Source organism: Telopea speciosissima, chromosome 3, assembly GCF_018873765.1.
Source record: "Telopea speciosissima isolate NSW1024214 ecotype Mountain lineage chromosome 3, Tspe_v1, whole genome shotgun sequence".
NCBI lineage: Eukaryota > Viridiplantae > Streptophyta > Magnoliopsida > Proteales > Proteaceae > Telopea > Telopea speciosissima.
In genome coordinates this window covers 10,013,629-10,026,313 of record NC_057918.1, presented here as the reverse complement: position 1 = coordinate 10,026,313, position 12,685 = coordinate 10,013,629, and the positions used below count along the sequence as shown (strand labels likewise).

The window sequence follows — 12,685 nt, the reverse complement described above, 5'->3', positions numbered from 1 at the left end:
CTAAAATCTTTTGCAACATGGGTAAACATATCATTCAACTCTAAGCTGATAATCATCTCCCTAGACCTATTGCTTTTCTACCAAGGTTCTAAATCTTTGTTTCGAAGTGAGTTTCGATCAAGTCCAAAATTGTCAAATCTCTTTTTGAGATTTTGAGATTTCGAACTAGGGTTGCTATAATATTTATTCCAATAATCTAAATAAACTAGTTTTTTTTTTCTTTTTTTCTCTCTCTCTCTAAGAATCCAAATTAATTAGATTGCGAGCTTCAAAGAGCAGAGTATAGTTAAGGGTGTCAATTTGGGACCAGAACTGGGAATCGTCCCCATACCGTCCCGCTAAAACCCAGTACCGGACCGTCCCATTAGTAAATGGGATGGTACTGGTATCTGATTTTGGTACCAAATGATAAATGGGACGGGACGGTTCTGGGACGGGATTCCCAACGGTACCAATACCGAAATACCAATTAGGTACCGGATGGTACCAAAACTACTAGTACCATTTACAAAGAAAGAGTATATAAGATCTTTTTTTTTTTTTTAAAAAGAAAGGGTATAAGAATTACGACTCATTAGGATTTCACTAATTGCCTTTTGAATACGAAAAGGAACAATAGGTCAACAATCGTAGCTTGAAGTCTCTCCTCACAGAACCTACTACAGTTCTACTCCCTCCTCCCTCCTCCCTCCTCCCTCGTCCCTCGACCAACTACATCTACCAGGTTCTTTCTTTTTGCACTTCGTACTTCATACCATACTACCATGTGACATGTGATAAATAGAGTTTTGTTTCGGAATATCAAAGAGGAAACACAACGGGATTTTTCCATTTTGTAGGACTTCTTTAGATTTAAAAAAGTGAGAAGCTTATTACATGTGATCTTAAGGGGTTTGAAGAAGTAAAACTATGATTTCATATTTTAAGTTGCTTTATAAAAAGCAGTAGAATTTCATGATAGTGAAAAAATTCCACAACACTAATATACCCACATTGTTAGAAACAATTAAACTTCTTCTCCCTTTTTCTACAGTGCCTAGAACCGTTTAAGAACCGGTACCGTCCCATCCCACTAGTAATCGGGACTGGGATCTAAGTTTGGTCCCGTTATCTAAATGGGACGGTACTGGGATTGGCACTTTTGGTACTGGTACCGGTACCGTACCATCCCAAATACCGGAAACCGTCCCAATTGACACCCTTAAGTATAGTTAAGAAGACTAAATCATGTTATGGGACCTATTTATTTGCTAGGTCATAGGCACCGCATCCTGTAAATTTGAAATACGTTGTTGTGGGCCGTAAGCCCATTGATGCAATTGTGCCCCGACCAGATTGGAGTCGTTTCATCCATTCTTTGTGGGCCGAAAGCCCATTGATGCATATGTGGCCGGACCAGAGTGTAGACATTTCTTCCATTCTTTGTGGGCCGAAAACCCATTGATGCATATGTGGCCGGACCAGACTAGAGACGTTTCTTCCATTCTTTCTGGGCCGAAAGCCCATTGATGCATATGTGACCGGACCAGAGTACCAGACTGGAGACGTTTCTTCCATTGTTTATGCAGAAATTTGGTGGACATGCATATAATATATATGGGGGAGGGTTCTCTAAGCAAGTGGCATAGAGAAGTCTACCTATGAGGTGCGGTAAAATGGTATGGTACATTGGAGGGCAGCAAAGACATTTCACAAGAGGAAGAGAAAGAGAGACAGAAATGCTAGTGTACCCTACACTAATGGTCCAAAGAACCTTTCCCCTATGCTGGAAAAAGAATGGTGTCTGGTTGCATGGATCCTTCATCCATACATAGTAGTGCACAAAATTACCACGCTGCTCCTCAAATAAAAAATTTCATCCATGTTGATGTACCCAATGCACGAGGCACTCGCTAGTATAGGGTTTGGAGAGGGTGATAATGCATGCAGCCTTCTCTCTCTATTGGCCCAACATTTCAAACAATTATTAGCATTCGAATTCTTGGTTCCCCTCTCCAAACTTCTTCTCTCTCTTCCCCTTTGCACCCCCACCTCTTCACTCCCCTTCTCTCTCCCAAGTCCCAACTATAGTATTTATAGTGGACCTTGACAAATCACATGATTTCTAGTCCGCAACCCAAAAGAGGAACCTTTATCCCCTTAATTTACCTGCCCCTCAATTTACCTACCCCTCCATCTAATAGGGGGCGGAAATGACCACCCTATCCCCTACTCGAATACACTACCTGAGTGGGGTCAAATTTTTTTCCTCTCCTGTCCGTTGCCCGGATAGGACCATGCTGTCCCCTCACATGGGGGTGTGAAATGACGACTTAACCTTACCCGGGCAGGGGGTTAGGTCATCATTTCGTGCCCCCATGTGAGGAGACAACACGGTCCTGTTCGGGCAGTGGACAGGAGAGGATAACGATTCGAGTGGGGTCCACCTCCCTCTATTAGAGGGAATTGAGAAAATTGACGGGCAGGCAAATTGAGGTGATAATATTCCCAAAAATAGGGGGTGGAATTCTAATGAGTATTAGACGGTCTTGAATTTGCAAAGTTGTGAATCTTCTTGTTGGTGGGGAATGGAATCTGAATTTAGGGTCAGCATTCTCTGTTGGGAAACGAGGCCCCTACATGCACAGGGGGCAATGAAAGCACGTGCGTTGGCATTAATGGGGGCAGGGCGATCATTTCTTTTCCTTTTGTGTCCGAGTGTGGGTGGTGCTCCATAGGACTTGGGTCCTCTATAGCACAACACACTGTGTGGCACACATCCAACGGGCTGCAATGCTTGGGCACGTAGCCCAACACCCCATCAGTGTGTTGGGCTGTGTACCCAAGCATTGCGGGCCATCGGATGATGTGCTACACACTGTGTCACGCTACAAAGGAGCTCTACGCGTACTCCCCCATAGAAAACTTTTCTTCCTAAGCTACTATCTAACCTTTTCCCTCGTTCCTTAACAAACACAATTAGTGTCGAATCAATATGGACCATGACCTATCTGCTCACCATGATTCCCCTTTGGGTTTACCACCATCATGGTTCAGAACCATTCGGAATAAGCTGAACCCTAGAAAAGTTCCCTAGATCATAATTTGAAAACCAGGTTTTAACTTTGCCAAGTCACCATTTGAATCACGAAAAAGTAAAAAACCCGATCAAGAGTCATGAAAACTCACCCAAGTTTGTCCCAGTTGATCCAAGCAAGTTACCTCAACTCTGTTTTTTTCAACTGAACCTCCTGAATTTGGGTTTTTTAGTGCCCTCCCACAGATGGGGGAATTCGAATCTTTTCAAAAAGTATGTCGACCTCTCTAAAACCTGGGCCAGGTTTGTTTCTGGCTTTTCCCAACCAGAACCAGATCGTACTTGCAAACCCCTAAGCCAAAGCTTCCAAGTAAAAGCACAGAAAGCTTAAAGTGGCCATCACCGAAAGTCATTAACCAATCCCAACATGAGAGCACTTGACCTCTCTCTCGGATCAGGGTCCCACTCTCCCTCCCTCAACAAAGGACCTCCTTAATAGACAACAGCAACCCTCAACTCCTAGTATACTTGCAATTACTAGTAATATGAAGCTGAAACACCCTTCTTCTTCCATTAGATTCCTTGTCTACTTCATCTCTCTCCTCTTCCTTCCCTCCTTAGTTTCATCCCAAACCTGCAAGAAATCATGTGGAGACCAAATCCTTAGATACCCATTTGGCAGCAGCCCTGGCTGCGGCGACCCACGTTTCCAAAACTACATAACATGCGACCCAAACCAACACCAACTCACCTTAACCACCCACACCGGCTGCTACTCCATCGACACCATCGACTACCAAAATCAAATTTTATACGTCACTGACCCAACCATGTCCACCTGCTCCTCTACTCAACCCAGTAAAGGCTTTGGCCATGACTGGAACGCCCCCTTCACCTTCCACGACGACAACATTGTTGCTCTCCTCGACTGCTCCACCACTTCATCCCCTCTCTACAGCTCCAACGCCACTACTGTGGCTCTTTGTGATAACCAAGGCGCATCTGTGTGTAGTATCCTCTGTTCCTGCCCTGATATTAGCTCCCTCAATCTACCCATTTTCACTTGTTGTGTTTACACTCCTACGGATCTTGGCCCTGCATTTGAAATGGACCTGCAAAAGCTGCAATGCACTTCATACACAGCTATTTATAGCTTCAATGGCCAGGAATCCAATCCTGAGAGATGGAAGTATGGGGTAGCCCTTAAGTACCGATTTAATGTTAAAAATGAGTACCCAAGTGATTGTAACAATTGCGAGAAGAGTAATGGTGTGTGTGGCTATACTGGGGCATATAATTCATTCATCTGTAGCTGCATTAGTGGGATTAATACCACCACAGATTGCTACTTCGCTGCATCCTTGAGTGACGATTTGAGACTAATACCGCGGTTAATGGGTAAGTTTTAATCTTAATTGCTCTACTACTTATGCTGTTTCTAATTAAATCATGGGTTAGTGGTAATTGGTATCTGTTGCAGGGACTTGGGTGATCTTCTCTTTATTTGCTAGCTGGGTTTTCTTGTGAAAGCATTTAGAGTTGCAAAAAATTTCAGATCTGGATACTGTTCCTATGTTTAATTTTCTTAACAAATGTTGTACTTACATGGATTTATGTGTTTATATAGCTTGATGTGGAGTAGAGATTGGGATTTGCAACAAACATATGATGAACATTGCTATAAGCTCTCCCAGTCCTTTTGGCTGTTCCAGGGATTTAAAGATAAGAAAGATATTATAGACCCAACTTTTCAAGGAATTGGATTCCTTCTCCTTTGGGTATTATATATCCTTTGGGTATTATTCCTTACCTCCACTAAGAAAAGAATCCCCCCAAATAAGTTTCTCAAGCAGCGAATGTACCCTACATGAACTCGCAATCACTAGATCATAATAGAGCAATCTTATCATTGTGCCGAGATCCGCTCTTTATGGGTATAAGATCATATCGGAATACTTATTAAGGTACTAAAAAGGTCCAACTCCTCAACATCAAAACAATAGCTCTCTCATTGTAACATCTATATTTGTAATTTTACTTTTTCTTTTTGTAAGGGTGTTTCCCTTAGGTTACATGAGTACATGCGAGTTTTGCTAATGTGATTAAAACTTGACCAGCGTGGCTCTACGCCCCTCACTATTCTAATATAAAGTATCTTTGGGCATCGCTAATCCTATTCAATTGGATATGAAGATTAAAATTATTTCTCCAATGGTTGATTAGCGTCATACGATTGACTAATGATCGATGTATGGTACGAAATATTGGGCAGTTAAGAAATATCATATATACAAACTCAATGTAATTGAGATGAAGATGCTGAAATAGATGTATGGTCAGACGAAGGATAAAATAAGAAATGAACAATGGTTGCAAGTAAAAGGAAAGGGAAGCAAAATTAATTTTGAAAGAAAAGGAAAGTTTTTTAATCATATGCTTGTGTAATCATCTAAACTTTTACGACATTCGGGAATTAGATTTTGCAAATGTAATATTTATTTTTATTCTACCTTCCAAATAGAAATAAAGTGAAAGAAAATAAAAAATTTGAAGCCCAAAAAATAAACTTGTGATCATTACCTAACATTTAACGTGGTACTAACTCCAAATCATTCTCAAATTGGTTATTAAATTTTACTTTACTTTGTATTAAAATCTCGTAGATTTGAAAAGTAAATAAAAATTAGAACGTACTGAACAGTATAATTCCTAAATATAATAAGAGATTTTAATGTGGCATTAACTCCAGATCATTCTCAATTTAGTTATTCAATTTTACATTACTTTGCATTAAAATCTCTTAGATTTGAAAAGTAAATAAAAATTACAACTGAAAAGTATAATTACTAAATATAATAAGAAATTTAAGAAGATTATACAATCATGTTAGATAATGACTAAATAAAATTCCTTTTACATTTTAAAACCATTTTCAATTTCCTTTCCTTCCCTTCCATTTTACATGCATTCATACAACTACACAGAGCGTAATAGAAAATTTTCCAAAATATATTAGGCTTTTAATAATTAAACATTTGAAAAATAAAGAAAATAAAACATTGTAGAATTCATATCGTGTGCTCTGTGGATGGGATAGGATTTGAGTTTAAAATTTGTTTTAAGGCTAAACAAATAGGACCGAAATTCTCTTAACTCATGATGAAAAAAGAATCTCTACATTTATGGGATCTATCCCTCTTATTTGACTAGCGAAAGGTGTCCCAAACCTTCAACAACAGGGGATGTGAGTTAACGATGACATTCAAGAATTTCTCCCTTAAAATTTTCTAAGTGTTTCCCACGAGTTTAAGTAAGGCTTCAATAATGGGCCTCCATTGTCACGTGGTGTAATTATGTTGAATTGATATCTGTGTGATTTGATGTTATGATTGGACTCATAAATTGGACCTTTCTTGATTTGTATTTATTAAATGGCGTTAACCCTAAAAGGCCAAACGGTCGTCAAACTTGCATGATCATACGGTGATTCCACAGCTTAAAAAAGGGAGCGGTAAATGAAAAGGTTTCTAAATCCGAAGCCGGACACAAGATTAACCTCCATAGATTCCACATGGCATTGGCTGGAATCGACAAAGTCCCTAAGATAGTGTTTATAAAATTGGAATTGGATCTGCTGGTTTGAATCAAGAATCAATAGTACTCAATTCAGATTCCTCCTATTTGGAACGGAATCAAATAATGTATTAAAACCTTATCCTAGAAAATAAAATCGGGAAGAAACAAAGATTGTCATAGATCTTTGGGTTTTTTAGAGTTTTTTTTATTCAGAATCTTTTAGATCTACCTATAAGAGATGAGTTCTTCATTGATTTTTAATTTATATTTTGCTATTATACTGAATTAAAAAATAATAATAAAGATCAAAGAACATTCATTGATTGATTCCAAAATAAATTGTAAGAATGGACATTAATTGATACGGAGTTTGACCAATTCCATCAACTCGAATTCACTTTTTTAAACCTTTGAGTATGATTGGACACTGCAGTGGTAAAACCTGGTGGAGAGGGCGTACTCCTTAGTGATTGATATCAAAGAGAGTCCCAGTTTAGTCAGTCAACTAATCCTAATTAACTCTCGAGTGGTAGTTGAGATCCAGGATTTAGTAATCGATATTGATTTCTGGAATTTAGCTCGTCTCCAGGGAACCCAACACATCCTGAATGCTATCGATCGTTGGGGTGTGCCGCACACATCCCTAAGCGTGCACCGAGATATGTGCGACATAGCTCGACTACTGGATGCCCCCTAGTAGCACCCTGGGCACTGGACTCCCTGGAGATGATCCTGATCCCAATTTCTACTGATATCGATCCAATACCAATACACTTACTAACAGGGTCAAGGCAATGGTTTTGCGCTAGCGCACTACCTCATGGAAAAAGATTAATCGTTATCCTCTCCTGTTATAGCACGGTGCTATAATGCATTGTGCAGTGCTGCAGAGGCCATGTGGCACAACGGGCACCACAAAGTACACATGACCTCTGAAGCCACCGCACGATACGTTACAGCACCGTGCTGTAACAGAAGAAGATAAAAATTGGGAAAAAGATTTGCATCCTACTTTTTTCTTTTTCTTTTTCATGGCACCAAAAATAAAAGGTTGCCACAGCAAAGTTGTTTCAAGCTAGGCTTCTATGCCACTGTAAAACTCTAGGCTTTACGACAAAAACTTTTACACTTAACAAAGACTTGATTGCAACTTAAAACAAAAGTTATTCTACTCTACTCTGAGCAAGCAAAGAGTTTTCTTTCCATACTCAAAAAGAGCAAGAAAAAGAAAAATAGCACCGATCGATGCATCTTTGTTTACATTGCCTTTCTCATCAAACTTTTTATACTCCCAAAACCTAAGAATAACCGCCATGAAACAAGTGGTTTTCTTCTTTTGGTGAGTGTGGTCCAGCCAGTGAAACAAATGGCATATAGTGAAGAATCCCTCCATCATATGGGACCAGAAGTGTTATGCTTCACTAGACGCTTACCCTTCTAAGTTTTAACACCTCCCCTAACCCCCTCTCTCCCAGTGATCCCATTCCTCCTGGGACTCTTGCTACCTTACCTTCAGAGTTCAGATACAGCTATTCCCTCATCTTTGTAGGTAAAACACATCAGGGAAGAAAAAGAAAAGTAAAGAAAACAGAGAGAAGAGGAAAAATAAGAGAAAAAATAATGAATGAATTAGAAAGGGAACGTGAGCAAGTTCCCAAAACATCCAAGAGAAATATACACAAGATGATGCTTTTTAACTTCAAAACTTTGCTCTGCGAGCCCATCATTTCCATATCCACATTACCATTGATCATCATCGTCATTGCTTCTGAGAGAATCATCATCATCATCTCATATTGCAGCACTGAGGTCTTCCCTGTTGTTGCAATTTGTCCCACAGACAGATCATCTGCCTAGGAGACTGGTAGTGTGCTGTGAGGTACTCATCAATACACCCGAATTGGCAGAACCCAAAGCTGTGAATATACTCCACGGGCCTTGAGCTGTTGAACTGCTCTACCCACATTCCCATACTCACATCCTCCATCTTGAACAGCTGCATTGTGTCCATTCTAGCTATAATTAAAACCCAGATACACACGCACACACAGAACGAACATTGTCTACTTACTCTTAGATGTTCAAAAAGAATTATAACTTACTCTTAGCTTGCGACTCTCAAACTCGGATACAACAAAATGTGCAATATCAGATGACACAATGTAGCCAGGTCCATTCGCATAAGGTGGATAATCTTCTTCTGGCCATTCCTGAAATAATTCAAAGATGAATAAAAGGGTCAGGACCTCGCCAATTTTTGGAAAACTCCTCTCAAGTAACACAGCCAGAAATTGGGGAACTTCACAGAATAACATAGAGAATGTCAACAGTAAATATTATGACAATGAGAAAAAAATTCATGTCTCATTGAAATGTGATTGCTGCAGAACCACCAGGGTAAAACAAAAACTTCAGAAAAAACCTTCGCTCTCTTTTAGCTTAAATGCCATAATTTGTTTGTGGCCTACTACTATCTCTAGCCTCAGCAGAGGAAACATAATAAAGATCCTACCAGATAAATCCGAGCAAGTTGAAGTGACAATCTTAATAGTCTGGATATAGCTAGAAGGAAAGAAATTCCTTTACACTATATTACAATTTACAAGTATGTATGCATATCAAAAAAAAAATTACTAGTACCACCCCAAAACCCCCCCGCCCCCCGGGCGCCAAAAAAAAGAAACCAAGAGAATAACTGAACCGAAAGAACACGAATTTTCATAGTTACATATAATCCATGTCAATGAAACTTTTCAACATTGTGTTTCAGTTGAAAGGAAACCTACTTTTGGCCACACGTGCGTTGATGATATTAATGCAGGAAAATTAATCAATACATGTATTTCAAACCACAAAATTATTAAAGATAAAAAAAAAGGATAGTAAAAGAATATGGTTTTCCAACACTTAAGGCTCCGTTTGGTTGCAAAGGAAATTGCAGGGAAGGGAAGGGAAGGGAAATGAAAATTCTCAAACCTAAAAGAGAAACTTTTGTAATCAATACCTAACATATCATATTTAGTAATGATACTTTTAAATGTAATTTTATTTTCCTTTTCAAATCCAAGGGATTTAAATGCAAAGCAAAGTGACTTTTAATAACCGAATATGGAATGATTTGGGGTTGGTGACTAAAAGCCGAGAGACTACATGCAAAGGCACTACAAGGAGGAAATGCAGAGAGCGAGTAATGGATCATGACATCAGTCTAAAATTAGATAATTGGATATCAAGATAGCATGATTGAGAAATAATTTAAGGTTATACAAGTCAATAAAAATCTATACAAGACAAGCAGAAAACATAGGATAAAAATATACCTCATATGTCACTGCCCATTTACCCTCACGCAAGGGCTTATGATAGTAATTTATATTCCCTACATATAGGCTCCTATTGCTGGGTATTTTCTTTGCTTGCTTCACCACCGCATCTATCCTTACAAATGTGTCATCATCACATTTCATGATATAATTTGCAGATACCGTGCGAACCTGTGATGCAACAAAGTTGTCAGATTAGGGTACTGTCTACCAAAACCCATATGCCATGTAAGTTTCAAATTCAATAGTTTATTTCTAAGCTCACCCCATATTCACAGATAGCGACTGTCTTAAGAACTACAAGATCATAGCTATCCATAAACGGAACTATAACAATATCACCAAAGAACTCCGCTTCTTTCTTTAGCTCTGCATTTATCTCTCTTCTACCATTCTGTGCAAGGAATCAAGCCCAGTGAGCATAGGGACCCCAAGATAGAAACTTTGGCTAAAAAGATTTTCAATTTTCCTTTTTTTTTTTTTATCAAAACCAAAGTGGCATATGCCATACAACGCTGCCCTTACCAGTGCCACAAAGAACCGGGCAACCACTTTTGATGACCTGATCAGTTTTGACTGCATCCAGGATTTCCTAACAGCCATACGCTCAGCAAAATGGTTGCCAGCAGAGAGGATACCAATGAAAAACTCTACAGGCCCTTCAGGAAGAGGTGGGGCTTGCCATTTACTAGACATCTCAAGTAACCTCTTTGGATCAAAACTTGGATGCGATGTTGGCATGGAAGCAGCAAATATGGAACGGATATCAATGTCCCCATTCAGCGATAGTCCAGTTGCATCCTCAAGAACAAATCCCTGTGAACATTACCCAGTCAAATTATATGAATAACAAATTTTATTTGTTTGGGGAGGTGATAAATGAACGAGGAGGCCTCATGAAGGTACGTACAGTGCGATAGGGGAAAGAGGTAATATGTCTTCCATCAACACTGACATGATAACCTTCCAATCCTGCAATAAGCGTGAGTACAAACAGCTTGTCCTCAGCAAATGGGTATGGCCAATCAACAGTAACCTTCTTCGTTCGGCCAATCAACCGGTTTAACCACCATATTGCCTTTGACTCCTCGGAGTGATTGTCGTCATCACGAATCCATTTTTCACACTTGACCTGTCCATCAACTACACACAGTACAAGAAATTATTCATGGTGGACATGGGCCATTGTACTAGAATGGATGTCATGTGGTTTTTTTGGTTTTTTTTTCTTCTATTTATTGGGAGGCGGTGAGGAGAAGAAAAATTAGATCTTCATCAGCTTTTCATAAAAAAATTTAACATAAAAGGCACAATTCATGTTCTGAAGAAGGGAACAAAAGACTTGTAAACAAACAACAGGCAGGTTCAACCCCTATTGAGGAGAGCTTTAGTACAGCCCTCGGGAGACTACAGTTTCAAATAGAGGTCGCCTTTTTCCCCCTTTCAATAACAGGTTCATATCTTCAACATGAAAGATGAAAGAACTTCCCTGTATTCGCTAAAGAATGGGTAGTAGCTGAATAAGTTTATTGAAAAGCTATTGCTAGTACGATAATTTTGTTTAAATTAACTCAAATTGCTTTTCGTTTTAGCTGAATAAGTTTATTGAAAAGCTATTGCTAGTACGATAATTTTGTTTAAATTAACTCAAATTGCTTTTCGTTTTCAATCAACAACAAAATAAAGTGGAGGCATGATAGTTAAAACGCACAGCCTTTTTTTTTTTTAAAAAAAGGAGATGCGTTGAAGTAGTTAAAATCCAAACAACTTATCTGAAACAGCATTGAAAAGTCTCAACAGAAGGTAAGTACAGATAAACAGAGAAGTTCATTGAATCCACATACCAGTTTCTTCATCAGCCTTAGATTTCCAACCGTCGCACCGATGCGCCGATCCCCACTGCATCCTATAGCAAGTATTCTGTTCTATGACCGGCCTCCCACTAAAGTCACCCTTCAACCTAGGATTGAAGTGCAGAATCCTTGGAGGTTCCTCCCCATCAACAATCTTCAGTCCCTGCAACTCCATCATGAACTGCGATACCATAACTGACTGATCCTCTCCATTAGTGAGAGAAATCTTCGGGTCGTACTCAGCGTGAGCCGGAAGTGGTCTCCCCACCACCGTAATGTGTGATCCCAGAGTTAGCCCGCAAGGGAGTTCAATAATTCTACCGCGGCTCTGAAATTCCGGCCCAGTAAGCGAAATTGAATGTGGGCAAGACTCGGATTGATTCTCCCTCTTCTTCATCTCATCGAACTGCACATTCCCCGACTCCAGCTCTTCCCAGAGCTTCTTCCCTACTTCCCAAGCATCCCTAGCAGACTTCTGAAGCCCCGATAACCCATCTTTGTGAGTGTTTAAAGTACCATCCTCGAAGATTAAGCCCGAAATGGTCTTGTATTCTCGCATCCGTCTCTGGGGGTTCCTCGTCTGCGATGGCTGAAAAGTACTCTGCGAAACCCTAAAAGGAATCTTAGAAGGTCGAATCGGCGCTTCTTTGACCTGCGTCTCCTCTTCACTATCAAGCCGGAATGGCCGATGCAAAGCATCGTTGAGAAAACCATTGGAACCGTCAGCCGAAATGGAGTCGACACCACCTTGAAACACAACCGGAATTTCTACACTCACCAAGAGCATATACGAAATCCCCAAACCGATCAGTAACTGTACTGACCTCTGCCGACTGAGAGAGACGAAAGCAACTAACTTTCCTCTCTTCATCTTCACTTCACTTCCCCTTCCTCAATCCTGAGTCCTGAAATTCCAC

General features: G+C 39.8%; 2 protein-coding genes across 2 annotated transcripts in view; one reads left to right on the top strand and one right to left on the bottom strand.

The window, feature by feature from the left end:
- Positions 1 to 12,685, bottom strand: part of LOC122654534 (hydroxyproline O-galactosyltransferase GALT6-like) — a 19,639-nt gene extending 6,954 nt beyond the window's left edge. The window contains exons 1-8 of the mRNA XM_043848659.1: positions 11,760 to 12,685; positions 10,826 to 11,058; positions 10,441 to 10,731; positions 10,181 to 10,309; positions 9,913 to 10,086; positions 8,695 to 8,802; positions 8,363 to 8,588; positions 3,521 to 3,525 (exon numbers count right to left, since the gene is read on the bottom strand). Coding sequence (XP_043704594.1) covers positions 8,379 to 8,588; positions 8,695 to 8,802; positions 9,913 to 10,086; positions 10,181 to 10,309; positions 10,441 to 10,731; positions 10,826 to 11,058; positions 11,760 to 12,639 — 2,025 coding nt within the window. The 5' untranslated portion in view covers positions 12,640 to 12,685 and the 3' untranslated portion in view covers positions 3,521 to 3,525; positions 8,363 to 8,378. The remainder of the gene's footprint in view (positions 1 to 3,520; positions 3,526 to 8,362; positions 8,589 to 8,694; positions 8,803 to 9,912; positions 10,087 to 10,180; positions 10,310 to 10,440; positions 10,732 to 10,825; positions 11,059 to 11,759) is intronic.
- Positions 3,558 to 4,543, top strand: LOC122654210. The gene is made up of 2 exons (XM_043848198.1): positions 3,558 to 4,414; positions 4,497 to 4,543. The coding sequence occupies exons 1-2, from the start codon at positions 3,562 to 3,564 to the stop codon at positions 4,541 to 4,543; spliced, it is 900 nt and encodes a 299-aa protein (XP_043704133.1). The 5' UTR covers positions 3,558 to 3,561.

Bases quoted from the DNA above. Each gene is read 5' to 3' on its own strand.
- LOC122654210 (XM_043848198.1), top strand. From the start codon at position 3,562: ATGAAGCTGAAACACCCTTCTTCTTCCATTAGATTCCTTGTCTACTTC. The intron at 4,415-4,496 runs GTAAGTTTTAAT...TATCTGTTGCAG, and splicing joins ACTAATACCGCGGTTAATGG to GGACTTGGGTGATCTTCTCT.